The sequence below is a fragment of the Octopus sinensis genome, linkage group LG5, assembly GCF_006345805.1.
Source record: "Octopus sinensis linkage group LG5, ASM634580v1, whole genome shotgun sequence".
In the NCBI taxonomy this organism is placed as follows: Eukaryota; Metazoa; Mollusca; class Cephalopoda; order Octopoda; family Octopodidae; genus Octopus; species Octopus sinensis.
The window spans coordinates 48946950-48966871 of record NC_043001.1 but is presented as its reverse complement, the minus strand read 5'-3'; the positions used below and the strand labels follow the sequence as shown (position 1 = coordinate 48966871).

At 38.1% G+C, this 19922-nt stretch overlaps 1 protein-coding gene across 1 annotated transcript in view; it reads right to left on the bottom strand.

Annotated features, from left to right (window-relative positions):
* Positions 1–4611: 4611 nt before the first annotated feature.
* The window catches only part of LOC115211694 (opioid growth factor receptor-like protein 1), a 29155-nt gene continuing 13844 nt past the window's right edge, over positions 4612–19922 (bottom strand). The window contains exons 4-7 of the mRNA XM_029780344.2: positions 17434–17512; positions 13278–13344; positions 10899–11041; positions 4612–5497 (exon numbers count right to left, since the gene is read on the bottom strand). Coding sequence (XP_029636204.1) covers positions 5314–5497; positions 10899–11041; positions 13278–13344; positions 17434–17512 — 473 coding nt within the window. The 3' untranslated portion in view covers positions 4612–5313. The remainder of the gene's footprint in view (positions 5498–10898; positions 11042–13277; positions 13345–17433; positions 17513–19922) is intronic.

The window sequence follows — 19922 nt, the reverse complement described above, 5'->3', positions numbered from 1 at the left end:
CAAGTCAAGGCTCTTTTTTCAGCTTGTACATATTCTTTGCACATAGATTCAAGTCATCTACAAAGAAGAAGCACTTAATCTTGGTATTTCTCTTTCCATGTGAACCAGTGAGATATCCTTCAGACTTCAACATTAATGACAAGGGGTTTACAGAAAGTATAAACAACATCACAGAGAGGCTGTCCCCTTGGAATATGCCTCTGTGATACTGGATTCTATCAGTGAGAATAAAGTCACTCCTTATGTTTAAATTCAAGATGATGGCCCATGATGAAGTCAGGTCAGCTCTGGCTTTGACTGTGCTCACTGGAACTTTAACAAGTTGTAGGGCTTCTAGCATCCATGAGTTGGGAACAGTCAAATGCTTTCTTGTAGTCTAGCCACATTGAAACTAGGTCCCTTCTATGCCCCCACACCTCTGATATCACAGTTCTGTTGATTAACAATTGCTTAGCACACACCCAGACTCTCCTCCTGCTAGTTCTGCTGTGATGGTGTTACTGCTTTCATGTGTGTATGTGTGTGTGTGTAAGGGAGAGAGAGAGTGTGTGTGTGTGTGTGTGTGAATGTATGTATGTACTACAGTTGTGTACTGAAAAGTGTTATTATCACAAACCACAAAAATGGAACAAAGACTGCAAAGAAGGCAACCCGAAGGAACAGCAAATCGATGTAAGGTACTGAAAAGATTTAGTTTTCAAAAGATCTGAGTGTAGGAAGTATAGAAATGAACATTGTGAAACTTTTGAAGAGCATTGCCTTGAGCAGGAAACCCTAAGGCATTGACTTTGGAGGGACTGCCATCAGAACCTTAACGAGAACATAAAGTGAGGAAGGTGTGAAACGTGTGGCCATGTACTCCTTTCTAAGCTGGGTATGTCAACCATTTGAAGTCCCATGAAAGATCAACAACATGCAATGCGCTTCCTCCTAGACCAGGCAAATTTGGCAGGTGTATTGTGTGAAAGGACTTGCAAGTCAATTTCGTGAGTGAAGAGACATATGGTAATTCACAGAGATTATATTTCACAGTGATCAGATCAATCCAGTGGAAGTTACAACTTTTGTCTGTCCCCTATGCTTCAAACCATGTGGATCTGCAGCAGGCTTGAAGAGTCAAAATAGCTAGAATATATACTTCAGCTTCAAGCAGTTACTGACTCTCAAACAAAGTTCAACTAACGCTGTACTATATTTAAGAGTTGAGGAATTATGTACATTATTTACATTATTTGCATTATTTACATTTGACGGATATTTGTCTTCATCTTGTTTGTTGTTAACACAACATTTCGGCTGATATACCCTCCAGCTTTCATCAGGTGTCTTGGGGGAAATTTCAAACCGGGGTTCTCATTCCTAAGGTATTTTACGATGTTGTTGTTATTATTATTATTATTATTATTATTATTATTATTATTATTATTATTATTATCATTATTATTATTATTTAGGTCACTGCCTGGAATTGAACTCGGAATCTTGGGGTTAGTAGCCCACACTCTTAACCACTATGCCATATGCCCATGACACCCGATGAAGCCTGGAGGGTTATCAGCCAAAACATGTTAACAACAAACAAGATGAGGAGAAATGTCCATCAAATGTAAATAATGTAAATAAAGTTCAACTAAGATTCACAATAGAATATTGCTTCCATATCTGAGAATGCACTGCTGCTTAACACAGAAACCACCTAGGCTCCATCATGAGAGGCACCTTCCAACAGGCAAGAAATCGTTCACCATCCTCTAGCACACAAATATATTGTCTTTACAAACTTCCTTTTCTACCAATTCTATACCATGTCTGTTCATAATACATGCAATTCATTGATGTAAGGGGTCTTTGAGATACCACAGAGTTTTGGCCTTATTGAGTGTCTCAGGCAACAAATCTAACAAAAATATAGACTCTTGTTTATAGAAATCAGTATACAAATTATTTGTGATGCGCACTGATACCTGCCAAACTGATTATAATTCATAAGGTGCATTGAAAACAGCAACAATCCAAACAATAACATATCTATTCATTCCCAACACGTGTTCTGGCACATTCGGACGTGAATATCTAATTACTGTTGTCACAAAGTTCCTTTACATCAATGAATTGCATGTTATGAACACAGATCATCCAAGGGCAGATGTTCCCTGATGATATTTAAAAACGATAGCAATCAGATACTCACATTCAAATCTAGTAGGACATATTGAAAATGTATAGATATGTTAAAAACAACTATACACTTCTCTGCCAGTGTATATAAATATGCATTTCATGCAGCTTTCAGAGTTTTAACTCTTATTTCTTGCAATATAGGTACTCTCAGCACCCTCAGTCACAATTAGTGATGATTAAATTTTCTCATATGATTTTATATTGTGCCTAGCTGCTTTTATAAATTTTTAGTATATACATTGGCCAAATCAACCATAAATTCATATGACAAATATATATATTGACAAAGTTATTTAGCTGTCTCATCAAAGAAATTGAGTGACAGTACTGATGACTTCTAAACTAAGAGGCAAAACTGGCTCAGAGTTTTTAGCATTGCTCATAGGGCAGTTATTTCCCCTGTCAGTATATATAAATATTTGTTTGAAACATCATCATCATCGTTTAACATCCACTTTCCATGCTAGCATGGGTTGGACAATTTGACTGAGGACTGGCGAACCAGATGGCTGCACCTGGCTCCAATCTGATCTGGCAGAATTTCTACAGCTGGATGCCCTTCCTAATGCCAACCACTCCGAGAGTGTAGTGGGTGCTTTTACATGCTACTGGCACTAGGGCCAGTCAGGCAGTACTGGCGACAGCCACATTCAAGTGGTGTTTTTTACGTGCCACCTGCACAGGAGCCAGTCCAGTGGCACTGGCAACGACCTCACTCAAATGTTTTTCATGTGCTACCGGCACAAGTGCCAGTAAGGCAATGCTGGTAACTATCACATTTGAATGGTGCTTTTTACGTGCCACCGGCACGGAAGCCAGTCAGCTGCTCTGGCAGCGATCATGCTCAGATGGTGCTCTTGGCACTCCACTGAATTTGTGAATTTGATTTGATTTTGATTTCACTTGCCTCAACAGGTCTTCGCAAGCAGAGTTAAGTGTCCAGTGAAGGAAAGGTACGCATAAGTGGGCTGGTTACACCCCTGGCATAGGGAATATGATCTCACTTGGCTAACCAGCTCTTCTCACGCACTGCATATTTCCAAAGGTCTCGGTCACTAGTCATTGCCTCGGTGAAGCCTAATGCTTGAAGGTCGCGCTTCACCACTTCATCCCAGGTCTTCCTGGGTCTACCTCTTCAACAGGTTCCCAAAACCGCTAGGGTGTGGCACTTTTTCACACAGCTATCCTCATCCATTCTTGCCACATGACTATACCAGTGCAATCATCTCTCTTGCACACCACATCTGATGCTTCTTAGGTTCAACTTTTCTCTCAAGGTACTTACACTCTGCCGTGTATGCCCACTGACATTACACATCCATCGGAGAATTCTAGCTTCATTCCTTGTGAGCTTACACATGTCCTCAGCAGTCACGGCCCATGTTTCACTGCCATGTAGCATGGCTGTTCTTGCACATGCGTCATACAGTCTACCTTTTACTCTGAGCGAGAGGCCCTTTGTCACCAGCAGAGGTAGCACCATTGGTCACAATTAGTGATGATAACACACACACACACACACACACAACAGGCATTTTTCAGTTTTCATGTACCAAATCGACTTGGGTCAGCCTGGAGCTGCAATAGAAAGCACTTTCGTAAGGGGTCATGCATAATTCTTACCAAGCAGCCTGCCTGCATATATATCATCTTCCTCATCATTGTTTAACGTCTGTTGTCAATGCTGGCATGGGTTGGATGGTTTGACTGAGGTCTGGAGTGCCAGTTGCTGCATCAGGCTTCAATCTGATCTGACAATGTTTCTACAGCTGAATGCCATTCCTAATGCCAGCCACACTGAGAGTGTAGTGGGTGCTTTTTACATGCCACTGCACAGGAGCCAGACAGGCGGGCCTAGCATCATTCACATTCGGATAGTGCTTTTTACGTGCCACTGGCATGGGAGCCAGTCAGGGGGCACTGTCATCAGCCACATTTGTTTCAGTCATTTGAATGCAGCCATGCTGGAGCACCACCTTTAGTCAAGCAAATCGACCCCAGGACTTATTCTTTGGAAGCCTAGTACTTATTCTATTGGTCTCTATTGCTGAACTGATAAGTTACAGGGACGTAAACACACCAGCATCGGGTGTCAAGTGATGTTGGTGGGACAAACACAGACACACAAACACACACATACATATACATATATACAACGGCCTTCTTTTCAGTTTCCGTCTACCAAATCCACTCACAAGGCTTTGCTCGGCCTGAGGCTATAGTAGAAGACACTTGCCCAAGGTACCACGCAGTGGGACTGAACCCAGAACCATGTGGTTGGTAAGCAAGCTACTTACCACAGCCACTCCTGCGCCTATATATATATATATATAATAGAAAGAGGTATGCTGGGAAGAATAGAAATATAGAGAGTCAAACAAGCAGATTAAGTTGTTTGTATTAGCAGATAACAAAACATATATGTGAACATTTATAATTGAAAAATAAAATCTTTTATTAAGCCATGCTCATAACAGAGTAATTTTTTCATCATTTATAATATCCAATATAAACAATATCTCAATAAAAATTCCAGTTTAATATTTTACAATGAAATGAGTCAGTTGATTGTCAATTTATCTCACATATTCCATTACTACCTAAAATATGTGAGTTCAAACTCACATAGATGAAATATGAATAAGAAATTATGAAAATCAGATCAATGACTGAGTTATGTTCAAACATTGATGAGAAGAGTTTCATGGATTTTTATGAAACTTTCTTTCAAAATAGAGAAATGGGTCAATTTGGTACTGATGACCAGAGGCAAGAATCACTGTAGTTCAATAAACATCGATTTGTCACACATCTACATAGATGATATTCAGATAATATTCAGACACATGCATGAATTCAGAAATCTGGGACACCTTCAGTCCCAAACTCACAGGACAATTGGTCTGGTACTGATCTAAAAATTGTATTGTAGAGGAAACAGATGATTCAGTTTATATGCAGTATGTGACCCAGAAAGGTATGAATTTAAAATTAGAACCTGGCAAAATTTGAAACCAGAATGTGAAAAGGAAGTTACTGAATATTATAAGGCACTTATAAAATTATATAATTCAGAATAAACTGCAAAATATTTTAGCAAAATATGTTAATGTTTTCAGAATTTAAACTGAGTTATCTGTCAAAGGCTTGAACGGCTGGAGTCCAAAAATTGTTAAGAGAATAGTCAGCTTCTTTAAGAATTCCTCTCTCAACCATACCCTCCAGGAAACGTAACCAGTTTTTCTGTTCTCTCCTCAAGCCAAATTCTCCAAGGGCTGTTAAGATTCTGGTGATTCTCAGGAAGTTATGAGGGCTTCTAGAAATAAACCAAAAATGAAAGTTTACTAATTTATGAAAATATAAAAAGTACACTTCAGTTTCAAATACAAGACGAATAGGATGTCATCATCATCCTTGTTGTTTTCATTGTCATCATCATTTTAACATGCATTTTTCCATGCATGTAAATGGGTCAGACAATATTTATTGAGGGCAGATATTCTATGGCTGGATGTCCTTCTTGTCACCAACACTCACTTTTTTCCAAGTAAGGTAATATTTCCCCCATGACTAAAGAATACTGGAAATGAATAACATTCAATTACAACAATCATGCAATATCAAAGACAAAGAGACACAAATACTTTCTCTCCCTCTCTTTCTCTCTTTATATATATATATATATATATATATATATATATATATCCCTCACTTCCTTCTGAGAAGTATTGGTTACCCTAAAAAAAGAACATACCTGTTGTACTTCATCCTCTGACAAAACATTTAATAAAAGAAAAAATTTGGGCAATGAAATGTTAAGCTCACAATCCCCTCATGGCATTAAATTAGAGTTTTTCAAACATAGAACTATAGACTAAGAAGAGGTGTAAAGAAATAAAATAGTAAACAGGAATGGCATTTACAGTTTATGACAAATGTTTCAGTAGAATTTTATTTAATGTAGTCATAATAGTTTACATCATAATATACAATCCACCATCATCAGATAAGATTTTAAACAGTCGACCTCAATGAACATAGCCAACACTTGTTGGACTAGTGTTAGTTTCAAGTTCTACATTCCAACTTATAGAGGGATTAAGTGTGGTTTAAAACAAACAATTAACAAACAAAAATAGATCATAGAAATATAAAATGGGAAAATCTATATTAATTTATCAATTTAATTTATGGTTCAACCTTTGACACCAAAATAATCTGAGGTTTCTACAGAGAGAATGGTGCTAGGGATTCATCATCATCATCATCATCATCATCGTTTAACGTCCGCTTTCCATGCTAGCATGGGTTGGACGGTTCAACTGGGGTCTGGGAAGCCCGAAGGCTGCACCAGGCCAGTCAGATGTGGCAGTGTTTCTACAGCTGGATGCCCTTCCTAACGCCAACCACTCCGAGAGTGTAGTGGGTGATTTTATGTGCCACCGACACAGGTGCCAGACGAGGCTGGCAGACGGCCACGCTCGGATGGTGTTTTTTATGTGCCACCGACACAGGTGCCAGACGAGGCTGGCAGACGGCCACGCTCGGATGGTGTTTTTTTTGTGCCACCGACACAGGTGCCAGACGAGGCTGGCAGACGGCCACGCTCAGATGGTGTTTTTTATGTGCCACCGACACAGGTGCCAGACGAGGCTGGCAGACGGCCACGCTCGGATGGTGTTTTCTTATGTGTCACCGACACAGGTGCTAGACGAGGCTGGCGGACGGCCACGCTCGGATGGTGTTTGTTACGTGCCCTCAGCACGGAGGCCAGTCATTGCGGTACTGGCTACGGTCACGTTCAGATGGTTTTCTTATGTGCCACCGGCACTGGTACCACAAGGATACAAATTCCATTGATGTTCATCTATTTTGATTTGGTTCGATTTGATTTGATACGATTCGATTCGATTCTCACTTGCCTCAACAGGTCTTCACAAGTGTCACAAGAAGGAAGGTATGCACAGGTGGACTGACTACGTCCCAGGTAGGGGCCACGGATTATGGCTACACTAGTCTTGCCGGGTCTTCTCACGCACAGCATACTTCCATAGGTCTCGGTCTCTAGTCATTTCCATGGTGAGACCTAACGTCCGAAGGTCGTGCTTCACCACCTCGTCCCAGGTTTTCCTGGGTCTACCTCTTCCACGGGTTCCCTCAACTGCTAGGGATTGGCACTTTCTCACACACCTCTCTTCATCCATTCTCGCCACATGACCATACCAGCGCAATCGTCTCTCTTGCACACAACAACTGATGCTTCTTAGGTACAACATTTCTCTCAAGGTACTAACGCTCTGTCGAGTAAGTACACTGACATTACACATCCATCGGAGCATACTGGCTTCGTTCCTCACGAGCTTACGCATGTCCTCAGCAGTCACGGCCCATGTTTCACTGCCATGTAGCATAGCTGTTCGTACACATGCATCATACAGTCTGCCTTTTACTCTGAGCGAGAGGCCTTTAGTCACCAGCAGAGGTAAGAGCTCCCTAAACTTTGCCCAGGCTATTCTTATTCTAGCAGTTACACTTTCAGCGCACCCACCCCCACTACTGACTTGGTCACCTAGATAGCGGAAACTATCAACTACTTCTAGTTTTTCCCCCCGGAAAGTGACAGAAGTTGTTTTCTGCAGATTTTCGGAGGTCAGTGCTCCAGAGCACCTGCCACATACAAAAACTATCTTCCCAGTTAGCCTACCTTTGACATTGCTGCACCTCTTATGTGTCCATAGCTTACACTGGGTACATCTTATAGAGTTTCTACCTACACCTTTTCTACAGATCGAACAGGGCCATCTTCCTGATGATATTTGTGGGTTTTCTACCTTTCTACTTATTAGTACTTTGGTTTTAGCTAGGTTGACTCTAAGGCCCCTCGATTCTAAACCCTCCTTCCACACCTGGAACTTCTCCTCCAGTTCTGATAGTGACTCAGCGATTAGAGTGAGGTCGTCAGCATAGAGGAGCTCCCAGGGGCAACCGGTCTTGAATTCCTCCGTTATTGCCTGGAGGACTATGATAATAGGAGGGGGCTGAGTACTGAACCCTGGTGGACCCCAACCTCTACTTTGAATTCTTCTGTGTACATGTTGCCAACTCTAACCTTACTTACGGCATCTCTGTACATGGCTTGCACAGCCCTCACCAGCCATTCATCTATCCCTAGTTTCCTCATTGACCACCAGATGAGGGATCGGGGGACCCTATCAAAGGCTTTCTCCATGTCAACAAAAGCCAGGTACAGGGGCTTATCCTTGGCTAGGTATTTCTCCTGCAGCTGCCTTACCAGGAATATAGCATCAGTGGTGCTTTTCCCTGGGACAAACCCAAAGTCATCAAATACTTAGCAGATTTACCATCAGTTAAGGAGACAAGCAAAAGGATTTCATCGATGGCCAACATCAAACAGTCGTTGACTTAGACCCAAAGATGAAAATATTACTCATCAAAAATGACATGTTTGCCAAATGACAACATTTATTGTTACCACTGCCAAGTCACTGATGAGAAGGTCATAGGATTCTCTTGTACTACATTCCTGGCAATAATATCAGTTAATTTCACTCACCACAGAGCTTACAACAACTGAGATAGAGAAAACTAGGGTAAAACAGGGACTTCTGCTATTTGTTTCTGTTTTTTTTTTTATTTTTATGCCGGAATACAAAGGATAGAATGCAAGTGAGATCTGTAATATGGTTAAACAACACACAAATGACAACATATCAGGAGTAGAAATTATTGAGGGGCTTTTTTTGTTGTTCTTCTTGTTTGTTTTAAACTGGGTAGACACAAGGTTAATAGATTACACTGTGTAACACAATTTTTGTCCATGGGTAGCAACTGTTATTTCCTATTTGCTCATCCCTAGAAAGTATGAAAAAAGGATTAATATTTCCTTCAAATTTTGCTTTTGTTACATTTATTCAAACCCCAAAGAATCCCTCTCAACACATGGCTATGAGGCTCCTCAACTGCTCCTGCTCATGATCAGAGATGCACGTATTGTCAGCCACTAAGGAACATACTCAAGTGGTTATATCAAGCAACTGACAAGCAAATCTGTATGACTGAACAAAATATTTGTTATAATGATATTTCTGCTTTGGCAACTCAGCACTAAATCTATCTGAAATGTAATGGAAAATAGGTCAGTTTCAAAAAACATTAATATCCAGGTCACAAAAGCAAAGTTTGAAGGGAATAGTAGTCATTTCCTTTGATTTCTAATTAGAAGCAAATAGGAAATAACACTTACTGTCCACAAACGAAAAAATTAAAATTTTATTATACAGTGTTATATTTCCTGATAGAATCTAACCTAATATATCACTAGTACTTATTCTATTGGTTACCAAGGAAATAAGAGGTAAAGCCAGTCACAATAAGATTTGAATTTGGAACCTAGAGAAATGAAATGAAATATTGATATCTTATGATAACAAAATACCCCTGGCACTCTGTTGGTTATGGTGATGAGTGCTTCAGCTAATCTGATGAATGGGACAACCTGCTCATGAAATTAACATGCATGTGGCTGAGCACTCCGCAGACATGGCTACCCTTAATGTAGTTCTCAGGAAGGTTCAGCATGGTACAGGATGTGACAATGCTGGCCCTTTGAAATGCAGGTACTACTCTTTTTTGAGTGAACTGAAGCAACATGAAATAAAGTATCTTGCTCAAGAACACAACACACCACCAGGAATCAAACTCATGACCTTACAATTGAGAGCTGAATACCCCTAACCCATAAGCCACCAGACATTTGAAGAAGTGGTGTATTATAAGTTAATTGAATTTAACTCAGTACATGATTGTAATTTAATCAAGCAGAGAGGATTCAAGAGTAAATCAGCCACAATGGGATTACAACAAAGGTCCTAGAATACATGTTGCTCTTTCCGTGGAATAAGCTGCCGGACCAGATAGTGAAGATGCCGAAGACCACTCGATTCAAAGTCTCTCATGACCAGAAATGGCCTGAACTCTTTGCATGAACACCCTCCCTAAACATAACTCCATGTCCCCCTACATGGCCTTGCTTTTTGTTTTTTGAGCCAAAAAATTAACTTAACTTAACTTAAATATAGCAAAAAAGAAATTAAATGAAGAAAATTAATAACACAAATCAGAAACAGGTACAGCTATGTGGTTGCTGAAGCGTGGAATAAACTGCCTGCATCAGTTGTTGACTGCCATGACACTGCATCCTTTAAGGCCCTCATGCTTCCCGAAATCCGTCGAAACTACACCTGATTATATATACACTTTAGATGAGTTGTAGTGCACCTGAGCACTGTACACAATTATTATTATTATTAAGAAGCTCAGTTTGCAATCACATGGTTTCAGGTTCAGTTCCACTGTGCAGTACCTTTGGCAAGCATCTGCTCTATTCACCAAATCCTTGTGAGTAAATCTCATTGATGGAAAACAGTGTGGAAGCTCATAATATGTGTGATTGTGTGTAGGGTGTTGTGTGTGTGTGCGTGTGTGTACATGTGCATGTGTGTGTGTGTGTGAGTGTGTATTAGTCATTTTTTCATACTTTCTAGGGGTAAGCAAATAGGAAATAACAGCTGCAATCCAAGGACAGAAATTGTGATTTGTTCAAGTAAATCTCCTCAAGACGTTGCTCCAGTATGGCTGGAGCCCAATGACTGAAACAAGCAAACATTAAAAGATAACATATTTCCTGAATAACTTACTCTTTCAGATTTTTGATTCTATCATTGTTAGAAAGTGATAAAGCAAACTGGCAGTCACCAGTCATAGACATGCCATAAAAATCCAGCATCAAATGAAAGCTCCTTTTCACTCTATCTCTTAAGATTTCATTTCTAGATATCTCCTGAAATGTATTAAAAATATTAATACTGGTTAAAGATTTAACAGAGAAGAGTTTCAGTTTCAGTGGCAGTATTTCTTAACATTCTGACTAACAATGATGGTAATAATAACAATAATAATAATAATAATAATAATTATAATAATAATAATAATAATCACCACCACCACCACCATCACCACCACCACCACCACCACCACCACCACCACCACCATCATCATCATCACCACCACCACCACAACCACCATCATCATCATCACCACCACCACCACCATCATCATCATCATCATCGTCATCATCATCACTAGTGACATTTCTTTCAAAGTCTATAATTAGAGAACAAACTTTTGAGCGTGTTTTCTGTTAACTATATTTAGATGTTGTTGCACAATTTTTCAGTGTAGAACATGATGTTTCTTTCTAGAGATTTGGCCTTTTTATAGTGCAGAGCTTTGCATCATGACAATTGCTTGTCACCTCTTCTCATTGTGTGTGGCCAAAGAATTCCTTGCATTGTGACACATTAAGATACCAGACATGCTCCTCATACAGCTGAAACACAACTTTATGTTGTTCTGGTTGATATGGTTTGGGGAATATACACATACTTCAAGGTGGTGATCTAGCAGAGCCATTAGCATGCCAGGCAAAATGCTTAGCAGCATTTCATCTGTCTTTATGTTCTGAGTTCAAGTTCTGCTAAGGTCAGCTTTGCCTTTCATCTTTTCAGGGTTGATAACATAAGTACTTGTTGAACACTGGTTTCAAAGTAATCAGCTTACCCACTCCCTCAAAATTGCTGAGATTCTGCCAAAATATGAAACTAATATATGCACATTTGGAAACTGTTTGCAAATGATAGTGAGAGAGAGAGAGCATTTTGCAGTACTGGTCTCTATGTTGGTGTCAACAAAGAACATGTTCAAAAACTGCCTACACCAACCCAATTGGCTATTCTACCATCATCACCTGGAAAATAAGATGACACTATCCAACAATATTTATGAATTAAAAAAAAAACTGCAAGAAAGAATAAGAACATCATATGGGCAATTATAGGCAGAGCATCAGCAATTAGGAACATGTCTGAGTTTTGTAACTTCTGTCAAACAGAGAAGCACTACATCCTCAACAATAAGTCAGAGCTTTTCTCAGCTTGCAAAAAGGAGCACTTTTGTCTTTGTGTAAGAAAAAGTAAATAAACTTATACATATATTTTCTTTTACTTATTTCAGTTATTTCACTTGCAAGACATAACAAAGCTAACAGCTGTTTCTGATCAGATTCCCAGAATGCAGTCTATACATAAATGCGAGAATAAAATTCTTCATTTTCATAGGGCATTCGAATTAAAGGCTTTTAGACTATTTGTCTAAACCATGTTTTCTTACCTCTGCCTTCTTCCTTTTGTTTATGTTGTATGCTCTTGTTTTTCACTCTGATGAAGATCAGTTGCCTTAATTTGAATGCTTTAGTTTGAATGCCTTAATTCAAATGCTCTATGAAGATGAAGAATTTTATTCTCACATTTATTGGGAATCTGATCAGAAACAGCTGTTAGCTTTGTTATGTCATGCTTTGTATCAATAAACAAGCTTTAAATGTGGTCCAATCGATATGTGCTTAATCTATATTTTTCTCCATTTTCTAATTATTTGCATTGGTTCTTGATAAACTTTTGTTTATACTATTGTCACCTGCACTTGATGTATATGGTGTCCCTGCACACCATTGCCTGGAGATAACACAGGTAATGGATACTGATAGAATATACAAATATTTTATTCCTTAGTTGGTTACTACAACTGCTAACTCTATTTATATCTTTATATATAAAACTGAAGTTGTGTGTGTGAGAGTCTGTCTCCTCCAATTTAGATTCCTAACTACTCCCACATTTTGCAGTGCAGTTTAACCAAAAGCGGGTATCTTATAGTCGTGATTCATATCAAGCCCTTTTGGGTATTAGCGTGCATCTACGATGAGTCTACGATTTAAAAAAATTTACCATCATTTTTTCACATTTTTGCTCAGTTTATATAAGGGAAGTAACTCTCTAAAAATGCTTATATAGTTAATTCCCTTACAAACCTGAGCAACGCCGGGCGATACTGCTAGTATATATATATATATATATATATGTGCACACTCACATAGATATATTTATATACATATATACATATGCACATACACATACACACACCAATCATAACAACACTAGCACTACCTGAATATTTACCTGAATCTCATAATCATTGAGACGGAAAGCATGTCTGTTCAAACCTGTAACTTTGTTGGGAAACAACCTGAAATATAGAACAAAAAGAATATATTAAGAGGATACCGAAATTTTTTTCTGATACACACATATTCTTCATTCTTTTTCATTTATCATATGGTCTCTCTCTCCCTCTCTCTCGGATTCAATATCCATAGAAACCACACCAAAACTGGTATGACCAAGCAAGACACATGATCCTGTGACCTGTCTAGAAAGGCAGTAACTCCAAATAAGAAATAACCTTAGCTGCCTGTCCAACTCATGCTATGACAGACATGAAAATGATGAATGGTGATTGGTGAGTGGTGAGTGGTGATGATGGCAGTAGTGGCATGTCTGCAAGTTTTAAAGACAAAATTTACCCACTACTAGTGCATTATTATTATTCCAAGAAGTCATCACATTCAATTTGCAGATTTTTAATGACTGTTTTCTGCTGTTTTTGTTGTTTTGTTTGTGTTTTCCATTTGTTTTCCTTTTATTTTATTTTATTTTATTTTATTTCTGTCTTTCATTCCTGCAGTTAGTAAATACTGTCTTTCTGTCTGTTCAAACTTGGCCATTAATGGTTAGGTTGCCTTTGATATAACCTCCAGAAATCAAGTCTTTTGGATGCATTGCACAATTGCACATAAGGTGGGTATTGAAAAGTTCCTGGCTTTAAGGCCCAATCTTCCAAGTTCTTTTTACAGTGCTTACAAAAACTGAAGGACCACTGCAATAAGTGTATGCAACTAAGAGGGGAATTTTGCTGAATCAAATCGTGACTAATTGATCCTTCTGTATCTTCTTTTACCGAAAGCCAAGAACTCTTTAGTACCTCCTCATACATATACAACAATGGATGGCTACTGATACTCCTGAGTTTACCCACTCATTGATAAGATACTTTTATCCATTCCACTAAATGTCCCCAGGGTTGCCAGTTTAAGCACAGACAACCCAACAATGCAACAGATTATATTGAATTATAATAATATAATAATAATAATAATAATAATGAAATTATTGTACACAGTGCTCAGGTGCACCACAAGTTGTCAGAAAGTACGTATAAAGTATATGCAGTAATGTACAAATGTCTGGAAAGTGAACTAAGTATGAGTCAGATACATGCTTGTGTGTGTATGGAGGGGAGAAAATCAAGTGTAGTGTTGGCGAATCTCAGAAAGCATGGAAGTTTTGAAGGATGCAGTGCTCCGACAACTAACAACTGATGCCGGCAGTTTGTTCCATGCTTCAGCAACTCTCAGCGTACTGATAAAGCTCATACATAACATGAAATAATTTTTTACTTTTAAATTTACATCCATCCCGTTCATAACATTGACACATATTACTATGATTCCTCACATAAAGAAGAGAATAGATAAAATAGCGTCAAAATCTACATTGTGTTAATTAAGGTAAGAAAGGCTCGACAAAATCAACCACGTCCTCCACCAACATTACCATGCAGTCAATGCCATCGACTCTTTCATTCAAGAATAGGTCTACTTAGTCAGTACCATAAAGGAAGCGTTCAGCAAAGATGAAACAAAATACTCGTATATGAGATTAAAACCGTCGACGATTCCCCCATGTGAAGTGAATGGATAAATAATGTCAAATAAATATCTTCCAAGGAATTGTGTAAGAGTTATTCCCCTTCGTATATTGTCTCATTTAATTCACCTTTCTTTTCATACACTTTATCAGGCATTAAGGGCATACAAATAATCGATTCATTTTAATCATTACATTTGCGCTTCCGATCAATTGAATTTGTTTCAGAAAATTATGACTCTACAGATTTGAACGAATGATCCTAGTTAAAAATAAGCTTTTGTCAGAAAGGGTGACATGAAATTTAAAGTAATAATGAATGACAGAAAAATCTCACCATAGCGTAAAAATATGTGCCTACTAATAGGTAATTATGACAGTCCATGGGTGAAATCTTTTCACTTCTATAGTTTGTAGTAAATTACTTGCAGCAAACTACACTAGGTGATTATTTAAATATAGTTCATGTTTCTTTTCATCATTTAAAAAGACTAACGAAATATACACACAGATACCTATCTATTTACTCCTCTCTCTATCTATCTCTCTGCATATATCATCATCATCATCATCATCATCATCGTTTAGCGTCCGCTTTCCATGCTAGCATGGATTGGACGGTTCAACTGGGGTCTGGGAAGCCAGAAGGCTGCACCAGGCCCAGTCTGATCTGGCAATGTTTCTACGGCTGGATGTCCTTCCTAACGCCAACCATACCATGAGTGTAGTGGGTGCTTTTACGTGCCACCGGCACGGGTGCCAGACAGGGCTGGCAAACGGCCATGATCAGATGGTGCTTTTTACATGCCACCGGCACGAGGCCAGTCGGGGCAACGCTGGCAGCGGCCACATTCAGATGGTTCTCTTATGTACCACCAGTACTGGTATCACAGCTGCAATTTCCATTGATGTTGATCGATTTCGATTATTGATTTTTGATTTGATTTTCACTTGCCTCAGCAGGTCTTCACAAGTAGAATTTTGTGTCCCAAGAAGGAAAGGTATGCATAAGTAGACTGGTTACATCCCAGGTAGAAGCCACGAGTTATGGTCTCACTTGTCCTGCCGGGTCTTCTCACGCGGAAATTATTATGACAGAAAGAAGACATATATATATAATTAAATCAAGGATATAAAATCCTCTTAAAGGGATGTCAGCTTCCAAGTTCCCCAGTTTTATCCAGTGTATCAGTGAAATACCAAAGATGTTAGCTTCACATTAATGGATCTGGGTACATTATTGCTTATATATGAGGAAAAGAAAACAGAGAAATTGAGAAAAAGACATCAGTTTATTAGAACATATCTAATTCCAAACTAAAACAAATTTAATTGTTTCCATACCCAAATAATTCAAATTAAGAAATTAAATTGGTATTAAGCATGTTCTAATAAATTGATGTCTTTATCTCAATTTCTCTGTTTTCTTTTTCTCACACACACACACACACACACACACACAAACACACACACGTGCGCACACACACACACACTCACACATTTGGTCATTTCATTATGTTAAGCCATTAATTCCTACACATTACTTTTCTGTCTCCGTTTTTATCATTCACTCTCCATTTCTTTCCCATCAATCCTTTCTGTCGAAGAGTATGGGCTCGAAACGTCAAAGACTTTTCCATTCTTCCCGAGCATTAAACTAATAAACCTGCTTGGTCCTCCCTCAGCTGCCTTTGTCTTTTGTTTTCTGTACATTTGAATTAAATGTATACATACATATAAAGTATATTACTAATACACACATACATACACACACACACACACACACACACACACATACATACATACATACATACATACATACATACACATATATATATAGTCAGTCAGTGGAAGGACTTCCCTACCTCATATGTTCTTAAAATTTAAATCCACATCTTTGTCTGTATATCTACCTTCTCTATAATGTTGCCACTTGATTTGAAAATTTTTGTATTAATGGAAAACCTCTATAATTGGCTGATGAGTACTCAGCATCTTAAATCTGTTGTAATACTTACAACATTTAATAAAACGATGTAGTACGAAACGATCGTACCAAATTACCGGAGTCATTCTTGTTGCTTATTTTGAGTATATATATATATATATATATATTTATGCACATACACACACATTCATACATACATGCATACATATGTTCGTACATGCATGCACATATATTTGCATTTAATGACCTCACTACTGCTGATGATATGATAAAATACATCCAGTCCACTCTGTAAAGTGACTGGTACTAGGAAGGGCATCCAGCCAAACAAACTACACCAAAGTTGAGACATGAGAGCATGATGTAGTCCTTTGACCAATCAAGAAAGGAAGCAGCTCTAAATGAAAAATAGCCTGGATTGCCTGTTCAACCAATGCCATCATGGAAAGGTAGGTGTAAATATGATGACTGATGATTGGTGGTGAGTGACGATGATTGCAGCAATGGTAACAAAGAGGGTGACAATAAAGATGAAGGCCAACAGTGATAGTGATTTCCCTAAAATCCATCCACCGTTGCAGCTGGGAAGTTAAAACAATAAAGCAAGATCAAAATACTCACCACTGGATATAGCCATGATGACGTTCCAGCTTCTCATAATCACCAAACCAATTTTCTAGAATATCTTCTATATAATCACCTTTGAAAAGAAAAAAAATAATATTAAGTAATAAAAAATATAATGAAATGAAAAATAATTAAAATAAAAAATTTAAATTTTTTAAATCTAAAAAATTTTTTGGAAATAAAAAAATAAACTATCTTTCTGATGAAAATGAAGATTGTAAAACAGTTCCATACTGAGATCAAAGAAGATATGACAGACATCTTTTATCTTTGATTTGTTACTTGTTCCAGTCATTGGACTGCAGCCAATGTTTCAGTCATTGGACTGCTAAGTTTCATAGACATAAACAAACCAACAGTTGTTGAGTGGTGGTTAGGGACAAACACAAACACACATATATATATTTGCACATATATACATACATACACACACACATATATATATATATACACATACATACACATTTCTATATACATGCATACACATACACACATATACATATGTATGTGTGTGTGTGTATGTATAGACATATGTAAGACAGATACATCTATGCATATACTTATAAGAAGCCATATGCATCCATATACATATACTCATACACATACTTACATACACACATATATACATCCTGAAGTATCTCTATTTGGCAAAAGTGCCTGCTACTTTAATTGCTGCCACTCAGAGGCTCACAAAAACCTGAGCCACAACTCACACTTAGAACACTATCAAAAAACAAAGAATTAATATCAACATTTTCAACTGACATAGGAATAGAATTTGGCCAGAAGAAATGTTCTCATTTAAATTTTGAATTGGGAAAATCGGTCTCCCAGACACAAAACCTGTACATCAATGGTCTCGCTATGTCTCCTGCCCCACACAAAGAATGCTCAAGTACCTTGGCATTGATGGAAATATACCATACTAAGGTACTGTGTATAAAGATAGAGTGACCCAAGAATATGACACCTGACTAAGAGAAATATGGCAGTCCAAACTCTCCTCTTACAACAAGACAATCTTGCTCAGTGCATTTCCAATACCAGAGCTGATTCCAACATTTGGGATACTTGACTGGTTTGTATAAGAAATCCACTCCATAGACATTAAAACCTGCAAGATTCTAACATCAGTGGGAAATCTCTATGAAAATAGTGATATCAAGAGGCTTTACATAAGAAGAGATAAAAGACATAGAGGGCTTGAGATCAGTGAAGATAGCCTTCGAATGTCGTCACATAGTCTCTCTCAGACAGCACTTGCTAAACAACAGCAGCAAAAATAAACTCATTAACTTAGTGCTGAAAAGTGAAGAAAGCAATATCCTACGTGTTGGAAGTGAGTTTCTTTGGAAGTATTGTCTTTCCGATCCCCTCCCATATAACCCAAAATCATCTAGACTGGCATACCTCAAAGAAGACCCAAAAATGACTCTCAGTATATCAAAAAGAGACCATGGATGGGTATGTTTCTCATAGACTTGAAAAAGAGAGTAACATTATCATGAAGCAAAACCTCTCTTGGGCCCATGACTGCTACATCGCATCACACTTTGAAGGCTATGCATTTGCAATCCAAGAACAGGAGATTGCTACTAAATAACTAATGAACAAAAGAGACAGCAAAGCCCTTGGAGTTCCAAGATGCAACTGAAAATGTAGATTATGTCATATTTCTGTGGAAGACATCACATGTAATTAGCAGCTGCCCCAAAATGTCATCAAGGTACTACCTCCCTATGCAACATAATGCTGTTGCAAAAATAATATACAGTGCCATTCGAAGAAAAGACCGTTCTGGAATAAATATAGAGAAACCCTATGTTATTGAATACATACACAAATACATGCACAAGGAATACTGGTGGAACTTTCTCATCAAAACATCTGTTAAGTGTAAGCATAACAGGCCAGATATTGTTGTTTGGTACAGACAATAAAAAGTATGTACTATCATAGAGGTCAGCTGTCCTACTGATGTGAATATCTCTTTGAAAATTAAAGAAAAAGAAGACAACTATGGACAACTGCTTTGAAACTTCCAGCTTCTATATGCTGATTACAGATTTACATTTACACCAATAATAATTGGAACAACTTGCGTTTGTAAATAAATGCCTAACTGTCAGTCTGGATAAGCTTGGATTTTCAGAAAAAGAAATCAACCAACTGATTCGCACATTACAAATACAATCTGTAAGCAGAACAGTAAAATTATGCAAGATGTTTTTATGGTTTAAAATGAGACATTGTTTCTGTTATCTACATTCCAAAGATGGAACTTTGTATCTTTGTAGGAAAACAGCTCCTTCAGAGGTAGAATTTAAATGATTAAAAACAGAAGTCACACACACACACACATGCATATATACACCATCATCATCATCATCATTTAACGTTTGTTGTTCATGCTGGCATGGGTTAGACAGTTTGACCAGAGCTGGTAAGCTGGAAGGCACCAGACTCCAGTCTGATTTGGTATG